At 45.0% G+C, this 20000-nt stretch overlaps 1 protein-coding gene and 1 long non-coding RNA gene across 4 annotated transcripts; one reads left to right on the top strand and one right to left on the bottom strand.

Annotated features, from left to right (window-relative positions):
- Positions 1-11038: 11038 nt before the first annotated feature.
- On the bottom strand, positions 11039-17912 carry LOC146890310 (liver carboxylesterase-like). Of its 2 annotated transcripts, none has more exons than XM_087900675.1 (12): positions 17779-17912; positions 17030-17234; positions 15560-15668; positions 14788-14921; positions 14445-14706; positions 13923-14021; positions 13518-13658; positions 13314-13394; positions 12900-13044; positions 12346-12483; positions 11853-11925; positions 11039-11424 (listed from the first exon to the last, which is right to left on the bottom strand). In XM_087900675.1, the coding sequence occupies exons 1-12, from the start codon at positions 17852-17854 to the stop codon at positions 11244-11246; spliced, it is 1644 nt and encodes a 547-aa protein (XP_087756801.1). In that variant the 5' UTR covers positions 17855-17912; the 3' UTR covers positions 11039-11243. The 2 variants fall into 2 exon arrangements, with proteins under 2 accessions (XP_087756801.1, XP_087756800.1); XM_087900674.1 differs by lacking the exon at positions 17779-17912 and adding an exon at positions 17370-17522.
- LOC148118502 (uncharacterized) lies at positions 17783-19050 on the top strand. Of its 2 annotated transcripts, none has more exons than XR_015736056.1 (3): positions 17783-17923; positions 17995-18123; positions 18849-19050. It is a non-coding gene; the product is annotated as an uncharacterized LOC148118502 (long non-coding RNA). The 2 variants fall into 2 exon arrangements; XR_015736055.1 differs by having other exon boundaries at positions 17785-17923; positions 18007-18123.
- Positions 19051-20000: the final 950 nt, after the last annotated feature.

The following is a 20000-nucleotide window of genomic DNA, read 5'->3' as shown; positions in this document are numbered from 1 at the left end:
ATGTGCTGCTACTCACTGCACCATCATCAGAGGCCCCATGTGGATGATGGCCATGGCCTTAGTGAAGATGGGAAATGAAGGAGATGCTCAGGTTCTGTTTTGTGAAGGGAGGCAGAGAATGAGTAGGGAGAGGATGAGAGATGGAAGAAATGAGATAGATGGACAGACAGACAGACGGACAGACTGATAGAGAAGGAGAGAAGAATGTAGAGACTCAAGTCCATAAAATTCCTTCAACGAGATACTACTATATTCCTATTCACGATAACCCATAAAGCCAAGTGTCAGCAAAGACATGGAGCCACTGGCACTCTCCTAGACCACTGGGGGAGACACATGATGATGTAGTCATTATAGACGACAGACGGTTCCTTTAAAATTTAAACATTTTTATCCTGTGATTGAGTAATTTTCATACCAGGTCTTTAGTTCAAGGAACTGAAAACACTAATCACAAAAGCTCATACTTACAAAGTTCACAAGAGCATGTTTAAAAGTAGTCAAAATCAGGTCGTTCAGGTTGGTCAGCTAGGGATTGGGCAAAATGAGATGTTTGCACATATGGAGAGACACTGTTATCTAAAGGCAGGACACATGAATCTTTTTTCCCCTTTTCAATTTCCTTCTTTCTCTTTTTATATTTTATTTTATTTAAATAATTTCTTTCCGTTTATTTTACATACTGACTGCAGTTTCCCCTTCCTCCTCTCCTTCTGCCCCACCCTCACACACTTCACATCTGCACCCTTGCCTATCCACTCCTCCTCCATCTCTGCTCAGAAAGGGGCAGGCCTCCTGTGGACTTATACAAAGCATGGCACATCAAGTTCAGGCAGGACTGAGCTCCTCCCCTTGTGTCAAGGCTGGGCAAGGTAATCCAGCATGAGGAACAGGTACCCAAAAGCCAGTTAAATGCCAGAGATGGATCCTGATCTCACTGCTAGGAACTTTACAAAGCTGCACAACTGTCACGCACAGGCAGAGGGCCTAAGTCAGTCTCTTGGAGGCTCCCTACCTGTTGGTCCAGAGTCCTTGAGCTCCTATGAGCTCAGCTCAGCTGTCTCTGTGTCCCACCCCTGTCAGGATCTCCTGGGTACTATAATTCTTCCTCTCTTTCTTCAGCAAGACTCCCCGAGCTCAGCTCTGTACTTGGAAGTAGCACGCTTGAACATAACGGTAACGGCATTTTATTTAGTAATGGGCCCAGTCACATAGGAATCTTTTCAGAGACAGGATAACTAGGATTCTGATGTTTCTAAATCATTTGCAGTTTCCAAACTGTAGCATTAGAAAGCGGTTGCCCTGGAGCAGAGACTAGGCAATGATTGGCTGAGAGGAGCTCAGGGGGACTTCCTCCAATGAAAGAAGGAGACTCAAATTTCCCTGAATGTAATTACATAGCTCATACTTTCATGCAAAATTTACCCATCTATGCTGGTAAGTGGATAAATGTGGTTGCATAGAAACCATTTGATGTCAGATGTTTTCAAAAATGACACAGCTCCTGAAAGTCTAAAGACCATTTGGAGAGGTGTCCTGTGTCTGTCAACAGAAATGGAGTCTTCACAGATGCATGTGTGCAGCAGGAGCTCACAAACGCCTCAGGTCCCCAGTGAGAGCATCAGGCAGCAGTCTTCTTGCACTCAAAGGAAGGGATCTTCTCTGCCCAGCCACTGAGCCAAGGCTGAGACCGTCTTTGTCTCTCTTCTGCCCCCTGGTGCTTGCAATGTGGAACATAAAAATCATCCCACCCATAAATGCTATAGATTTAGTGTCTCCCTCCACACTCTGTGCTTCCAGACCCTGAATAGGCAGATGTTCTCTCTCCTCAGCTCCCTTTATGGAGACCATCTGGGCTGTGGGAGCTGAAGGGTCCACCCACCCTCCTCCATTTCTTCCAAGCTCAAAGACATGGAAGTAACATCTTTGTGTTACCTGGACAACCTGGTGGTCCTCTTATTCCTGAGCTGCTGTGTAGCATGGCGTGGGGGGAAGTTCCCATGTGCTCTGTCACCCAGTGCACCATCGTTCAGAGGTCCTTCACGGATGAGGTTGAAGACCATAGTAAACATGTAGAATGAGGAAGACTCTCAAATTCTGTGTGTATGCTGGAAGGGGTAGATCTGGAACCTTTCCTTTACAGACAAGAAGGGGACGAGGAACTGAAGTCTACAGAATCCTCTTCATGGAGAAACTACTTCATATGCACATACATACTCACTGTTGGCAAAACATGGAGCCACTGACATGCTCAGACATGCATGACTGGAGCAGATGCAAAGTGGTATAGTCATATTGAAAGGCAGGTTGGTCTTTTCTTCAAATATCAAACACACCTGTGCTGTGACTCAGCAAATCTGTACTGTTGATAAAGCCTGCTTGAATTACCAGGTGTGCCTCCAAGCCTTTCCCTGTCTCTATCTGACCTTGTCCTTTGCCGCCGTGACATCTATTATCAGGTCAACTCAAACCTGCACTATACAGTGAGGATACTGAGAGTTAGGCCACTAGGACGCTCAGGTCAGGGGCATCATTATTTGTCCTATCAGCCCAGTGTAACCAAAAAGAACAATCTTTGGTGAGAAAGCTAGTCCTCAATATATAGCACACCTGATGGTACCTTAACTTTGGAATTCATGGTCTCCAAACTTGGGAGCAAATTCCTATTGGTAATAAGCAACATAGGTTATAATATATACAAATTGATGTATGCATGTTACATGTATCAGTCTATGCATATATGCAATTGAGTTGAAGTGTGTATATATGTTACCAGTTGACCTGAAACTCTTGAGCTCATAAAATTCACCTGCCTTGGTCTTCCAAGTATCCAGGTCACTTGTGTGTCTGCCGTAGACCTGAGCTTGCTGCTTCTGGTGGGATTTTTGTTATGAACACATAAACTTTCTGATACACCAGGGCTGTGCTCAAAAGGCACATTGAGAACAATTTGGCACCACTGAAAATGACAAAATAAAGACACTTTGAAAGGGTGGGCATGCGAAGTTTAAGTACAACACTAACAAAGACAGGTCTAAGAATTGAAATTAAATAAAAACCAGTCACGTGGAACATGGAGAAGAGAGACTGTTGTTCAGCAGGATTTGTGGAAAACAGGAAGATAATTCTATACATTGAGAAACCATTGGTCATGATGCCAGGGTAAAGGAAGTCTTCTGCTTAGACAAGTCTGTGCGTTCCTACCTCTCCCACCCTTGACACACACCACAGCAAAAGATCTTTAGACTCCCTGCAGGCACTGACCTCTGACCCAGGAGACTGGCGAAGTTGTTCTCTTAGAAACCTTAGCCACGTATCTGAAAATGCATGGCAGCCTACACATCACAGACAGAAAACTTTGTTTGACTGGGATGAAGGAAGCCCCCCATTCTGGTCCAGACCTCAGAGCACATTCTCACCTCAGGACCTAAAGTCCTCTGGGCCCCAGAACTTACATGGCCAGTAAGATGGTTTGAAAGAAAATGGGCTCCAAAAGGGAGTGGCACTAATGGAAGGAGTGACCTTACTGGAGTAGTTGTGGTCTTGTTTGAGGAAGTGCTTCACTGTGAAGGCAGGCTTTGAAGTCTCATATATAGTCAAGCCATGCACAGTGAGACAGTTCCTTCCTGTTGCCCTTGGAACAAGACATAGAATTCTTCAGCACCATGTCTGCCTGCATACTACCATACTCCCAGCTACCATGCTCACCTCCATGATGATAATAGACTAAAACCTCTGAATGGTAATCAAGCCACCACAATTAAATGTTTGTCTTTATAATGGTTGCCTTTGTCATGGTGTCTCTTCACAACAATAGAAACCCTAACAAGACAACAAGATAGGAAGTCCCACGTATGACACCACGGCATAGTTCAGGGGACTCAGGGGTGCAAGACGCAGTGTGCCTACATGTGGCTGGGCAAAGGGAATTCCCAGGAAGTGTGGACACCAGCATGGTACCCTTCTCATGGAGGAGGCTTCCTCCACCTGCCCTGTGTGTGTACTCAAGATGGGGCTAACTTAGTCCAGGCCTGCAGGTAGAGAGACACCATCTGGGCTAGATCTATCACACTGTTTTCCCACTCATTTCACTAGGGTGCATGGGGCAGGGAATCTGAGGTGTTTGGGTTCAGCTGGAGGATGTGGGGGGTAGGAATTCCTTCCTTCCTTCCTTCCTTCCTTCCTTCCTTCCTTCCTTCCTTCCTCCCTTCCTTCTTTTGTTCTGATTTTCTAGGCAGAGTTTCTCTGCATAGCCTTGGCTGTCTTGGAACTTGCTCTGTAGACCAGGTTGACCTCAATCAGGGAGGTTTTCCTACCCTTGCCTCTATGGACCCTGGCTTAGCACTGCAAAACTTCCTCTTGTTGCTACCATGGCATAGTCATGCATTTCCTTGCCTCCTGCAATAATCAAAAATCCCTGCTGTGGTGGTGTAGCAGTTCCAGTGAATTGCTGCCAGTCTATGGTCCCAGCCATTACTGTCAGTTAATCTCCCTACCCTCAATTCCTTGACCAAAGGAACTAATGGGTCATTGGATTGAGAAGTTTTAGGACCCAGGATTAAGACTCTTCATGTTTCTTGATGTTCATGGTGCTTCTCCTTGTTACAGACTTTTCTCAGCTAAGCTCTGTGCTGGTTAGAATGTGAATGGCCCCTATAGACTCATACATTTGAATGTTTGGTTCCCAACTGATGGACTGTTTAAGAGGTGCAGCCCTGTTGCAGAAGGTGTGTCCCTGGAGGTGGGATTGAGGTTTCAAAAGTCCACACGAGGCTCAATTCATCTCTCTGCCTCTTGCTGGCAGATCAAGATATAAGCTCACAGCTACTCCTCCAACACTTTGTGTGCCTGCCTGCTGCCAGGCTGCCTGCAAGGATCATGGTCATGGACTCATCCTCTGAAACTGGAAGGAAGCCCCTGTTACATGAGGGCCGGCTTGTTGGGGTATCTGTCCCGCCCAGTACCCCACAGCAGGCAGACCCCAAAGAAAATCACACACAGGACTCCATAAGGTTATAAACTGATTGGCCCATTAGGTCAGGCTTCTTGTTAACTCTTATAACTTATGTTACCCCATTATCTTTTTCTACATTAGCCACATTGGCTCCGTACCTTTCTCAGCTGGGCAAGTTGCATACTGCCTCTTCGGTGGTCTGCGCAGGAGTGCTGAGGGAGCTCTGCTTCCAGAATACTCCCAGTCTCTTTGCTCCACCCCTTCTTCCTGTCTGGCTTTCCCGCCTATACTGCCTGCCTGGCCAATCAGCGTTTTATTAAAATGATTGACAGAATACAGACAATTCTCCCGTATCAAGCCCCCAACGCAATGCTTTCTGTTACAAGTTGTTGTGGTCATGGTGTCCTCCACTGCAACAGAGCAGTGACTGTGACAGCTGGGGAGGGTGGAGCCCGTGGGCTTTGTTACTCTCTGCCCCTTCATCCAGACCCTGTGTTGGTAATTGCCAAGGCCATATCTCTTCAACATAGTTTTTGAAGTTTTAACAATAGCAATAAAACAACAAAAGGAGATCAAGGAGATTCAAATTGGAAAGGAAGAAGTCAAACTTACATTATTTACAGATGATATGACAGTGTACATAAGTGACCGCAAAAACTCTACCAGAGAACTCCTATAACTGATAAATAAATACCTTCAGTGAAGTGACAGGATACAAGATCAACTCAAAAAAATCAGTAGCCCTCCTATACACAAATAATAAAGAAGCTGAGAGGGAAATCAGAGAAACATCACCTTTCACAATAATCACAAATAACATAAAATATCTTGGGGTAACACTAACCAAAGAAGTGAAGGATTTATTTGACAAGAACTTTAAGTCATTAAAGAAAGAAATTAGAGAAGATATCAGAAAATGGAAAGATCTCCCATGCTCTTGGATAGGAAGAATCAACATAGTAAAAATGTAATAGTAAAAATAGCAATCCTACCAAAGCAATCTATAGATTCAATGCAATCCCCATCAAAATTCCAACACAATTCTCCACAGATCTTGAAAGAACAAAAATCAACTTCATATGGAAAAATATAAAACCCAGGATAGTCTAAACAATCCTATACAATAAATGAACTTCTGGAGGCATCTCCATCTCTGACATTAAGCTCTATTATAGAACTACAGTAATGAAAACAGCTTGGTATCGGCATAAAAACAGACAGGAGGACCAATGAAATCAAATTGAAGATTCGGGTATTAATCCACACACTATGAACACCTGATTTTTGACAAAGAAGCTAAAACTATACAATGGAAAAAAGAAAGCATGTTCAACAAATGGTGCTGGCATAACTGGATGCCAATTATGTTTATAGCAGCATTATTTGTAATAACCAGAACCTGGAAACAACCTAGATGCCCCTCAACCAAAGAATGGATAAAGAAAATGTGGCACATTTACACATTAGAGTACTACTTAGTGGTAAAAAAAAAAATAACACCTTGAATTTTGCATGCAAATGGATGGAACTAGAAAACACTATCCTGAGTGAGGTAACCCAGACCCAAAAAGATGAATATGAAATATACTCACTCATAAGTGGATACTGGCTATAAACAAATAACATTGAGCCTATAGTTCATGATCCTTGAGAAGCTATGTAATAAGGTGAACCCAGAGAAAAACATAGATCCACCTGGAAGTTGGAAACAGACAAGATTGCCTGAAAAAATTGGGAGCATGGGGGTGGGGGGGAGAAATAAGGATAGAAGGGGAAGAGGAAGAGAGTAGGGGAGGGTTGAGGAGAGCTTGAGGGAATGGGATAATTGAGATGGAGGAAGGACAGAGATGAGAGCAAGAAAAGAGATAACTTGATTGAGGGAGCCATTATAGGGTTAGCAGAAACCTAGCTCTAGAGAAATTCCCAGGAATCCACAAGAATAACTCCACCCTAAACAGTAGAAGAGAGGGAGCCCGATCTTGACTTGCGCTATATTCAGACTGGTGATCACCTTAAATATCACCATAGAACCTTCGTCCAACAACAGGTGGAAATAGAGGCAGAGACCAACATCAGAGCACTGGACTGAGCTCCCAGTTGAAGAGTGGGAGGAATGAGAATATCAGCAAAGGGGTCAAGACCATGATGAGTTCACCCACTGAAACAGTCTGCCTGAGCTAATGGGAGCTCACCAACTCCAGCTGGACTGAGAAGGGACAAGCATAGGAACAAACTAGTCCCTCTGAATGTGGTTGACAGATGATGGATGGGGAAGACTGAGGGGCCACTGGCAGTCGCACCTGGACTTATCTCTACTGCATGTACTAGGTTTTTGGATTCCTATGCTCTATGGATGTTTACCTTACTCAGCCTAGATATAGTAGAGAGGGCCTTGGACCTTCCACAAAGCAATGTGCCTTACCTTCTCTTCGGATTAAATGGGGGTGGGGCATGTGGAGGGAATGGGAGAAGGGGAGGGAGTGGGAATTTGGTTTGATATTTTTTAAAACCTATTAAATTGAAAAAATACTTTTAGGGACCACGGAATGATGGCTTGAAGAAAAAAAAAACTCAAAGGATTTGACACTATTAGGAGGTGTGGCTGTGTTGGAGAAAGTATGCGCTTGTTGGAGGAAGTGTGTCATGGTGGAGGCAGGCTTTTAGGTTTCAAAAATGTTGAAGGCTAGCTAAGGGTCCTAGTCCACTTCTTGTTGCCTTCTGATCAAGATGTAGCCAGCACCATGTCTGCCTGCACACCACCATGCTACACACTAAGATACTAATGGACTGAACCTCTAAAATGTAGGTTTGACCTCACAATTAAATGTTTTCCTATATAAGGGTTGTCATGGTCATTGTGTCTCTTCACCACAATAGAAATCTTAATTAAAATAGACGGCCGGTCCCTGATTTTTTAAATTCTGTAGAATTTCCAAACTGTTTTACCAGAAAGCATCAACGGTTTGCAGGGAGCAGAAACCAGGCAATGATTAATATGAGCTAAATTTTTCCATTGAAAAAATTATTCTCATACTTGAAATATGTATTGTTTCTTATCTCATATTCTTCTGCCAGTTTATTACAATATGTTGGTAAAAAAAATTAATTTGATTGCATAGAAATCATTGGGCAATAAAGCTTTCCAAAGTTAAGAGAGTTACTTAGCATCTAAAAGTCACTCGGTGAACTGTTCTGTACATCAGCAGATATCATTCCTCACAGAGGTGTGTCTATAGCAGGAGCTCAGTGATGTCTTCAGGCTCCTGCGAAAGTTATCAGACACAGCTCATCTGTCCTCAGAGGAAGGGCCAGCTGTCCAGCTTCTATCTGCCCAGCTGTCTAGGCCAGAGTATTCTCGTTTCTCTCCTGCCCCCTCGTGTTCAGAGAGGGCACTGCAAGAATCATCACTAATGATGTTCAATTAGCTTGAAACAGCAAACACATAGATAATAGATATAGATAGATAGTAGATAGATAGATAGATAGATAGATAGATAGATAGATAGATAGATAGATAGAGGTATATCCCTCTACCCATATGACTGGTACTATACTCTTGGGGTGGGTACAGGAGAAGGGAGCACAGGATGGATGAATGAAGCTTTAATTCTAACCCCACAGTAGCTTTTGAGATATAAAACAATACATATATGATACCATCTTTCCTAGAGATGGTTTCCTACCTGGGCATATGTTTCTTGCAGGGCAGGGATCAGAAATGTGAAATCTGCCATCAGCTCTTGGAACTGTGGTTGGAGGGTCAGGGGGTCTCCTCTAAACTCAGAGATGACCTTGAAGACCTGAGGCCAGTCAAGATGAGCAAACAAAATCAGGTCCTAGACCTAACTTTGGATTTTTTTTAATCTACAAAAAGTTATTTCCCCACAGATTTATCAGTTCGTCCCATGATGATCAAAGGGTTTCACATTTACCGTAGCTGATTTTGGTTTCTAATTTGCTTCGATGACTCTAAGGTCTAAAGGCCATGGAGATGAGGTAATTGGTTCAGAGTAGTAAGGCCTTTGTACTCCACACTCACTGGTCACTTTTCTACATAAATCACTATTCAATAAAACACAGGATCTCCTCTTCATTCTTGCCTCCCAGGTAGTAACATGCATCACTAATGCAGACAATTACCCCAAAGCTTCTAAAGACTGGACAGAATTGGATCCAGATCTTACACATGCCCAGTAAGTACTGTGCCGCTGAACTGTGTTCCCAGATCATTGGAAATTTTTTATTCTTTGATAAATTCACGCATTAATAAAATGTGTCATATGGTGTCACACTGTGTCATATTCTTTGGTAAATTCATACATTAATAAAATGTATCATATTGTGCACCACAGCACCTTCAAGACCCCCAAAACTCCCACCGTATTCTCCTTCCAACTTCATTAATTCTTCCTCTTCTCCTCCTCTTTCTTCTCCTCCTGCTGTTCTTCCCTTTCTTTTTCTTCCTTCTCCACGTCCTTCTCCTTCTTTTCCTCTTCCCCCCCTTTAAAAACCCACTCACTGAAATTAGATTTTTACCATTTTTTGTACTTCTCATGTAGAGGGAAATCATAACTAATTCAGCCTTCCCTGGAACTTGCCATACATATAGCTCAGGCAGGTTTTAACTTGTGATTGCTGTCCTCAGACCTCTGGATATAAAGGATTGCAAGCCTATGTAATCTGTTCTGCATCTATTTTATTTTCTAGATTGCTGGGCATCACACCCAAGGCCTTGTAAATGCCGGGCAAGCTCTCTACCACTGAGCTACATCCCTAACTTTACAACTTCTTTAAATGTTTAACATATGTGTCTCATGACTAGACAATCCTGGTCTAGTTTGCAAAATCAGAACTAGAGTGCATGTGATCATATAAAATAATGTGTGAGAATATCCACACAGCCTTATTAAAACCCGTACTAGGATTGGAGACTCATCTCTATAATTTGAACACTCAGGAAGCCAAAGCAGTGATATCACAAATTCAAGGTCCGCCTGGGCTTGTCCAAAAAAAACACAAGAGGAATAAGCAACTGAAGCAATATCCTAGTGAAAAGAAGCAGTTGTCCGTAGTTAGGGCAAGTAGATAGAATGTGTCGTGCGCACAGTTGGATGGCATTCCACAATAAAAGGAGACAAAAACGTTTGTGTCCTAGCCAGTCACAAAACAGTCTACGGGAATAGTTTGGGATAGAGCATTTGCCTAATACACACAAGCCCTCAGATCAAGCCCTAGCCCCATATAAGCAATCCACAGCCAAGCATACTAAAAGTGAGATCACTATCAAAAGTCTAGTACATATTCTGACTCCCTGTTGGAAGTTTAGTGTGTATATGCAGAAATAAAAAGCAGAAACATTAATAAATGCTCTACATATAGAATGGAAACAACCTGCATGGTCAGTCTCACTAGGAAGAAAAATCTTTCCTGTCCCCAGTTCAAGTCAACCAGAACTTAATGTTGTCCTTAGAGTTGTTTATATATTTTACCAGCAGAGGGCACAAGATTTAATTCTTGAGACCTCTAGTAAGAGACCAATGTGTCACCACACAGCAAATCTGTGGGCATCAGGAACCTGCTTCTCAGTCTACAAAACCGTACATTTGATACCATTTGCAAATTACTGAGATTATGATTTTTGGTTTTGTTTCTGAGCTGTGGGCTTTGTTATCTTGCCCTGGGCTTATATAATCCTCCTGACTTGGCCTCCAAACACCTGAGGTCACAGATGCTAAGAGCCCAGTTTGTAGTTTATGATCTATTGGGAGCAGCTTTGTGAAATTATGAAGGCAATAGGGCTTTGGGAAAACAGGTTTTCTATTGGTGGATGAGAAATAGGAGAAAACATGAACTTGCTGAGAAAAGACAGTGGATTTCCTGTTGTCAGTTGTGCCCAGAGCTTGTGCTTCATTTGAAGAGGTTCTAAGGCTTAGAAAAGAGGAGAGAGAGGATGTGAAAAGATGGTGAGAGGAAGGAAGGAAGGGAGGGAGGGAAAAAGGAAGGGAGGGCAGGAGGGAGGGAGGGAGGGGCGAGCCTAATCACAGTGAAGTGTTAAGATGGGGAACATAGGGGTTCACACATCCATATAGTTATGAGAGTATTTATTGAGTCTAATAAAATTTGTCCAGAAGGATAAGGAGTAACGCCCAGAGGGATTGTCTTCCTGACGGAAAAGGCAAAAGCTGAGGTTAGAAATGCTTATGTGAGCATTGGAACAAATACATTAAATAAATGGAATTTGTAACCTCAGGATGACCCCATCCACTTTTTCGGCCTCAGGACATTAATGCTATGTGTGCCTCTCCTGAGTCCTCTTTAGCTCCTGGATCTTCTGGGGCAGAGTCTTCGTCCAGAACTGCAGCTTCCTGGCCTTCAGGGCTCGGCCCACAGCAGGCTGGATGTCCAGCTGCAGGTATTGCTCATCATGGACCAACTCGGGCCAGTAGGGGAGACCCTCACTGTTGGGGTTGCTGTGGATAAGATACCAGCAGGAAAGGGTGAGGTCACTCTCATCCAAGACCTGACGCCTTGATTGGGGTCAGAGCAGTGGATGAGTAGGCCAAGGGTCTAAGGGGACAGATGGACTGGTGTGCTGATAGAGAACACAAGTGTCGCTCACTAGTGCCTGGTCAATATGAAACAAGGGAAGTTGTCTAGCTTTATGTCTCCCTTTCAGAGGGAAAATCTAAAGAACAGTACCACAATACTGTGACTCACCAACAAGGTCTCTGTGGGATGAGCAGTAAGTGAAAGCTAGAAGGTGTCTGCCTAAGTGTGACCTGGGTTGTAGAAAACTATTGTGTAATTAAGGACCCATGCATAATAATGAGCGCACCCACAAGAAAGCCCTCAATGGAGACCCAGGCAAAAAGAGATTGAGGGAGGAGCATGTTCTCACCCATGTCTTCCAAAGTTGGCCAAGTACTTCATCATCCTCCTGTTCAGTAGCTTCTCCTCCTCAGTGAGGTCAACTGCAGACAAAAGGAGACAAGGGTCAAAGTTCTCGCTACCTCGTGCATCTGCCAACTCAGGCTCTACAATAGCAACCATAGCCTGACCCTGAACCCTGGCCTGGTGTATACTCTCTTTCCTCAGCACTCAGAACCCAGGGTCTGTCTATGCCTCTACTTGAATTCTCTCAGGTTCACTCCTACCCAGTGTGCTCTCATTCCTTCTGGCAAAGCTAGACTAGGAAAGGTTCATATTCTAAACCTGGTAGAGGTTTTGTTTGTTTGTTGTTGTTTTTTGTCTTTTTTCAGCTTATAAATGGTGAACACTTGATCCTGTTCTCCTTGAGATCCTTGGTTTCCTCAACTGGACCGAGAGCTCAGCCTTCCCTCAGGAACTCATCAGGGGCTCCACTCAGCTCAAGGAAAACAAGGAAGACTCACGTTTCAAGCCCCAGAGGTTGGAGCCAAAGACAAAAAAGATCTGATCACCATGGTCAGCCCTCACATGGGATGGTCTGACATGCTTGATGAAGCTGGGCCGGTGCTGGAAGTGATAGAAGTAGACAGGAGCGTGGGACCCTGGGAGTGAGGACAAATAATGACATAATGATTTCTCACATGGAGCGTTCCCACTTACCCTTCACTGAAAAGAAACCTTGCTCTAAAGGTATCTAGAATCCCAGCAGAGTGGTGAGCTCCAGACTGGAGCACTGAGTATGGGAATCATTTTGTTAAACTGTGACCCTGGCATTCCCACGTGAGTAGTTTTGACAAGACCCCAAGTGTAACTAAAATATTTCTTCTTATGGACATGGATAAGATGCCATTCATTTACTCTAGCCATAAGGATTTGCTGAGGTGTGCCTCACTGTCCTCTGGTACCTGATGTTAGAGACCTGATGATGACATGGGTCAGGCCTGGCTACTACAGAGTCCACCTGGGACCCACAGCTCTGAGCCCCTCCTGTCCTAGGGATTCTTACAGATGTACTCACGCTGAAAATGTGCTACTTGCAATGAAGGGACCGTAAACATGATGTCTGCCATCAACTCTCTGAACTGTGCTTGCAGGGTCTGGGCATCCTCAACACGCCCCATGTACTCTTCCATTAACAGGTCACTACACTCAGGAGGCAGCATCTACACCAGGAGGAATCAGGAAGAGAGATGTAAGGCAAGTCCTTGGATAGGTGGGCAGCAGCCTCCAAATAAGGAATGTGGCCAAGGATGAGACAGGGTATAGGCAGAAAGGTATAAGCATTGGGTGAGCCCACACAGAAACACACACACACACACACACACACACACACACACACGCACACACACGCGCGCGCCTTTATTTCATGCATGGCAACTGATAAGCACATGTGGGAACCCTCTCTATCAGGACAGGAGCCAAGGTCTCTCACCATCTGTGCTACTGTGCTCTTCAGAACAGCTGGCAGGGTCTCTCGGGTTATGTTCTTTATGACAGGATCAAGGCCCATGTACTGGAAGGTAGAGGAGAGTCTTAAGTATAGGATGGGTTGTCTCTAGATCAAAGTATCTCTGAGATCCTACCACCCCCTCCCCATTTGAGCTTAAGTTCCCAGGGGCTTAAAACAAGGTCTCACCATGGGGAGTCCCCAGCCAAGTTCGTCACTGTTCATACCAATGATGCTGGGGACAGGGTGAAAATCCCCAGAGGCCAACAGCTCCTGAGGGTGCCTTGGTAGGAACATCCCATCCACCACAATGGGGATTATAGTAAAGACCTATGAGGAATTAAGGGTCAGTACCGAAGATCAACCACATAAATATTCTGATGCCCACACTATTTTCCCATTTCCTATAGCACCTCAGGAGGCAATATTCACTCTGGAAGAAACCAGACATCAAAATTAGCCTGTTTTTCATTTTTCACACAGTACCAAAAGGACACCAAACCATGCAGGCCAGATTTAACTAGTTCCAGTAGTAAGTACTGACAATCCCAAATCTTGGTGACCAGATCTTCAAAGCCACACAATTTTCTCAACCTGGTTGATAGCCAGAATCTCTGCTTCACTCTTGTCTCGTAGGCAGAGTACCATGGCCTCTGGGTCCACGGTTTTACATCCAGATATGTTGGCTACTTTCTGCAAATGGAAGAGGTGATGGTTAGCTCATTTCTTCCATCAAAGAGCAGAGTTTCCTCGTTCCTGCCTGAGATTCCACTCTGACTTTCCTTTAAGTTGGACTATAAACTGTAAGCTAAAATTAACCCCTTTTATCCCAAAGATCATGGTCTTTGTCACAGTAATAATAACAGGCAAACTAGGAAATCATGCAAATGAGTTTTGCCAAAGGTAGAAGCCACTGGACACAGCTTTTCTGTTGAATGTCATGATCAGCATACATAAAACAGAGAGGGATGGATTGTAAATTTTATGCCTCTCAAAAATTATTGGAAAGAAGCTATTTCCCGTGATCATTGTTTTTCTCACTTAAGAGATGAACGGAGTACCACAGGCAAGGATTGAAGCAGCAAAGTAGAGACTGATATAGATGAGGGCACTCACTGTGTGGACCAACTCTGATGTGTCAGAGGTAATAAAGTCAGGCACCAGGGCCACTCCACTCTGCATGATGGCTCCGTGGAAGAGTCCTTTGGACATGGGGGACAGAACAAGTGAAGACACGCTTCTTCCTCCTGCTGAAGCGCCAAAAATGGTGACCTGGCCAGGGTTGCCTCCAAAGTAGGCGATGTTCTGCTGGACCCAGCGTAGGGCAGCTACTTGGTCCAGGTAGCCCCAGTTGCCTGTGGCGTGCTGGTCTCCAGTGCTGAGAGGTGGCAGAAACAGGAATCACAGATCTGTCCATGTTCTACTCAGACCCCACTGTCCAGCCCAGTTCCAGGATTACCTGAAGAAGCCGAGGACACCCAAACGATACTGGATAGCAACCATTATTATATCCTCAGTAGCAGCCAGTATGGATCCATCATTCATAGAAGCCGTTCCCACTACCAGTCCACCACCATGGATCCAAACCATCACCTGAAGACATCAACACAAATCTCAGGAGGCACCACCAGCCCACGGTCAACTAGACTACATACTAGACTGTCAACTGTTTTGCCTCTGTGCAAGATGACTTACACACAGATCTCCTCAGGATTTGGGGACCTGGTCCACAGATAAGTACTCTAGGCCTGTAAGCATATTACCATTCCCAATTCCTCATCAGGAAAACTTAGCATGAATTAATCACTCTCAGTCCCATCAAAGTGGAGCAAACAGGAGTGTCTCCATGTGTGACTTTCCTGGTTGCTAATCAGAAGGAACACCAGACACCATTGGCACAAAAGATAACCTGCAGCTAGGAATTTTGGTGATGTCATTATGCAGCCCTTGAGCACCCTCCTGAGTGGGTCAGCCAGGATAAAGTTGGTAGAAGAAATTCCGGTTTAATCAAAGACCTAGAGTCTCTTGTCCCTCAGAGCCCCAGAACTCTGAGTCCTACACCCAGGTTTAAGCAGCTCAGCATGGCTGGGATGACCTCCTTCTTGATCCCAATGAGGTAAGAATACTTATCAGGGTATAAACTAGAGTACAGTTCAGAATTACTGTGTCCCTTCCAATCTTCCAGAGAAAGAAACATCCTCCTCCCCAGCTGACGATACCCTGACACTCACAGGTAAGTTAGAACCTTCATGGGCATGCGCTGGTGTGTAGATGTTGAGATACAGGCAGTCCTCAGACATAGAGATGCGATCCTTAGCTCCCCCTATAGTCTGTAGACACCTGGAGAACACGGAAAACAGTTCAACACGTGTGATATCAAATCTAAATCTTCGTCTGAATTGTCTCTCAGGCACCTTCAGCCACTGCTTTCCATGATTTCCTGCGAACATCTGACCCCCCCTCTGAGTCCCTTCCTACCAAGGTAAAGGCCACCAGCTCTGTGGGAATGGGGATGGAGCAGTACTTTTAGGGAGGCCTCTGGTTGGGTAGTAACATCCTGAGGGCTACAATATGGGGACTGCTGCCATCCTCTATGAGATGGTCGCCTTCCTGTACTGACTTTCATCCCTTCTGTGCTATTTAAATCCTGGTATGGGGGTTGGTTTTGACTGATGACTAACAAAAAGTGGAATCACCTGGGAAAATAATCTTAACGAGAAATTGTCTAGATCAGCCATTCTCAACCATATTTTTGTGTGAGACTTTATTAGAGTTCCTCATTTTATGACCAACCATACAATCATCTTGTTGCTACTTCATAAATGTAATTTTGCTACTGTTATGAACATTAATGTGAATATCTGATACAAAGGATATTTGATATGCAAACCCTTGTGGGGGTTGCAACCAACAGGATGAAAACCACTTGTCTAGATCCTGTATGCCTGTGGGCAGGCCCATTGCAAATTATCTGATTACATTGATTGACAGAGAAACACCTGCCCATTGTAGGAGGCACCAGTGCCTGGGAAGGGGCTTCAGAATTGTTTAGGAGTCGGGAGAGTGAACGAAGCATTAGCAGCCATGCATGTGACCTATAGGCTCAGTTTCTGATTAGGAGTGGGATACGAGCAGTCCTCTTAAACTTCTGCCCTGTGGTTTCCATCCATGGATAATTATTTCCTGGAATTGTAGCCCATAGTAAAATCTTCCCTCACTGCATTGTTTATGTCAGGGTCCTCGATCACAGCAACACAAAACAGAGATACTCGGGTGTTGGGGCTCTGAGCCCACATAGGTTCTATAGGGAAGGACGGACAATAGCATAGGGTAGTGAGATATTCTTCATCTTATCCCAAACTCTAAAGACACCTTCTTCTTCCACATAGTCTCCGGTGAAAAGCAGGTGTACCTGTTCCTTAGCCAATGGCACCTGGACAGTGGATGGTCACAGTGACCGGGAAGAATGGCCTTAGTCTCTGCTCCTCACTGCAGTACCTGCAGCTAAGTCCCTACAGGTGCCAAGCTCTGACCCAGGAGCCTGGCACCATTGTTCCTCTCTAATCCTTAGCACATTCCTCTGAAACCTGCATGGAGATGCCCTCAGGACAGACAGAACACTGCAATAGAGCTGAGATGGAGGAAGCACAGCAGTGTGGCCCAGAGCTCAGTCCTGATGTTCCCTGGGCCCCAGAACTTACATGGCCGGATGAGAGGTCCCATCTCTCACACCACTCCATGGCTCAGGGGGCTCCGGGGGAGCAAAGCGCAGTGGTCCCACAGGTGGCTTGGCAAAGGGAATCCCCAGGAAGGTGTGGACACCAACATCGCTGTCTTTCACATGGACGAGGCTTCCTCTCACCTGCCCTGTGTGTGTGTTCCTGATGGGGCTGGCTGAGTCCTGTCCTGTAGATGAAGAGAAGCCATCGGTTGTCACCACACTTGGGAATTCCTACCTCATTGTCACAGAGTTAGACAGGAAGATAGCTTGGGTTCTCTCAGTTCAGCTGTGTCTTGTGAAGATGACGCCTTCTGGATTACCTGGTGCTGGAAACCTTATCCATTGGCCCTCTTAAAACTTGACAGGACCCTTCTCTAATCATCAAGGTGGCAGGCTCAGAGCCACTTGGCTTTATGAAGGAATTCTTGTCATTACCCACATACACTAGGAGCTCTACCACAACCACATACAGAGGAAGACATATCTCTCCTATACTTCTGTCCCCGCTGGCTCCTCAGTACATGGTAGCCTTACACATCTCTGACCCTCCTGTGCTACAGGGCCCATCCTGTGGGCTTTGGTGTGGGCATTAGAAGGCTCACAAATCCACACTGTCGTCTCCACAGCTCCTCCCTCCATGGTGTTTCCCTCCCACAAGCCACAGACTCTGACTCTGCAGAACTGGGATAGCTCTGACCCTGGTCTCTCTGCTCACTTAGACAGTCTCACCATGCACGTGGAGGAGGAGAAGCAGGAGCCCACAGGCCACAGCAAACAGCCAGTCAGAAAGTCTACCGAGTGGCATGTTGAATGCCAGGGCTAAGTCCGTGCTGCTACAAGATGACAGTCTCACAACAAGCGGGAAACAGAACAGGTAGGTCTTGAGCAAGCAGGAGTTTGTAACTTTAGGGGTGTCGATGTAAAAATTGATTGAGTGGGACAAAGTTCTTATTGCAGGAGAACTGATCAGAACCCAGAAGCCACGGGGAGCCAATAGTCAACAAGAGGACAATGCATCTAGTAGACGATGCTGAGGACGTCACCGGCGGAGGATGGGATGCGGCTCTGGGAAAGGTGACAGGGGTCAAAAAGAACTGCATGAGCATGCCCGCCACCCCGAAAACTGCTCCCTGCTCCCAGGACTTACAGTTTCCTGGGTCCACATTCAGGGTCCCTCATCCCTTGCAGTCGTGATTTTAAGTCTAACATCACCCTCCCTGCTCCAACGTAGCTGTTCCATTGAACCACACAGCAAACCTGGCACCTCTGAAGGACCTACCCCTACCCACTCCACCTCCATACTGCATTACTGTCATGACCAGCTCCTACAGCGATCAAGTTCATGGTCCTTTACCTACTCAGCAAATGTTTAATGGGGAAATTCTGGTTCTAATGTCTAGGACTAGTGTCTAAGGCTATGTATGTTTTCAGATCTTATAATACAGGTTTATGAGTAGGAACTTCAGAATCATTAAGAGCCCTGAAGTTTACATCCAGCAGTAGAGGATCAGGAGCTGCTCCCACCCAGTTCAGCCTGACTTTGTGGAGGGTGTGGTGTAGGGATCAGTGTCAGACAGTCTGGGGTACCAACTGAGGATTGGTTTTGCCTACATCTTTCAAGTTCCCGGTAGTCTTGGGCACCCACAGCCTGGCACAGCAGAACTTCCTCCTTCCTCCTAGCATGGAACAGCCATGGCTTCTCTTGCCCCCTCCAATCAGCATTTCACTGTGGCCCCTCCAATCTGTAGCACCAGGCCTTGCTGGTAGAACTTTTCTTTACTTGATTTTTTCTGACCCAGGTAATTGGTGGACTGTAGGACTGAGAGATACCCTGAGAGATGCTCCAATCCCTGAATGAAGGCACCAACTCCTGCATCTTCTGGGTATCCTGGTACTTCTTTCAAAACTGGACTCTGGCATCATGACTAACTGAAATGTCATCCACCACTCACAGAACATCATTCACTGATGATTTCCTGAGATAAAAACTTCCTTCTTGTATTTTTGTGTTTATGGAGCAGTTGTGAAATTTTCCATATACATACATGCAATAGGTAATATTTAATTTGCACATATAGCTGGTGAACACTTTTTTGGCAAACTTGATCACAAATATGGGACCTTTAGGTGCTTGTTCTGAAAACATCAATGCCTCATATTTATATTCTGAAGCCCAGTGTCCAATGTGATGATATTATGATTTGGGACCTTTAGTCAGTGGTCATGTCATGAACACCATTGCCTCTTCTGTTTAGGGACCACAGAGCAACAACATTTGAGCAATGAGTTAGCCCTCACCACATAGCAAATCTGCGGGTATCATAACCCTGAACTTCATGATCACCAAACTTGGGGAAGTTTTCTGTTTGTCAGCCACACATTATGGTCCACACTCACTGTGTTTTATTATACTCATGTGTATTTAGCTGCAGTGTCCTATGGAACAGAGTTACTCTGGAGCTCAGGAAATCTTCCTGCCTCGGTCTCCCTAGTGTTTTGGAACTACAAACACCACAGCACTGAGATTGTAGCTAATGATAACTTGCTTATGGTATTTATAATTTACTAAGTCAATGGGGCTTTCGTTAATGAGGTAGGTTTTCTTCCTGCCACATATAGATATGAGAAATAGGGGTTTGACAGGTTGACAGGGAACTTTGACCCACACACCTCTGGTGTAGGCAATATTCTCTGAAGCTTCTGATACATGTGAAGAGGTTTTGGAGTTGGAGAAAGGAGAAAGAGGATAGGGAGGAAATGAGGCAAAGAAGAGGACTGGAGTGATAATTCAGCAGTTAAAAACTTTAGCAGCTCTTCCAGGGGTCCTGAGTTCAATTTCCAGCAACCACACGCTGGCTCACAACCATCTATAATGGAATATGATGCTCTCCTCCGCTGGTATATAGTCTCTATGTGCAGATAGAGCACCATATGCATAAAATAAATAAATC

This window comes from Myodes glareolus, chromosome 22, assembly GCF_982192425.1.
Source record: "Myodes glareolus chromosome 22, mMyoGla1.1, whole genome shotgun sequence".
Taxonomy (NCBI): domain Eukaryota; kingdom Metazoa; phylum Chordata; class Mammalia; order Rodentia; family Cricetidae; genus Myodes; species Myodes glareolus.
This window is presented reverse-complemented; position numbering and strand designations above follow the sequence as displayed.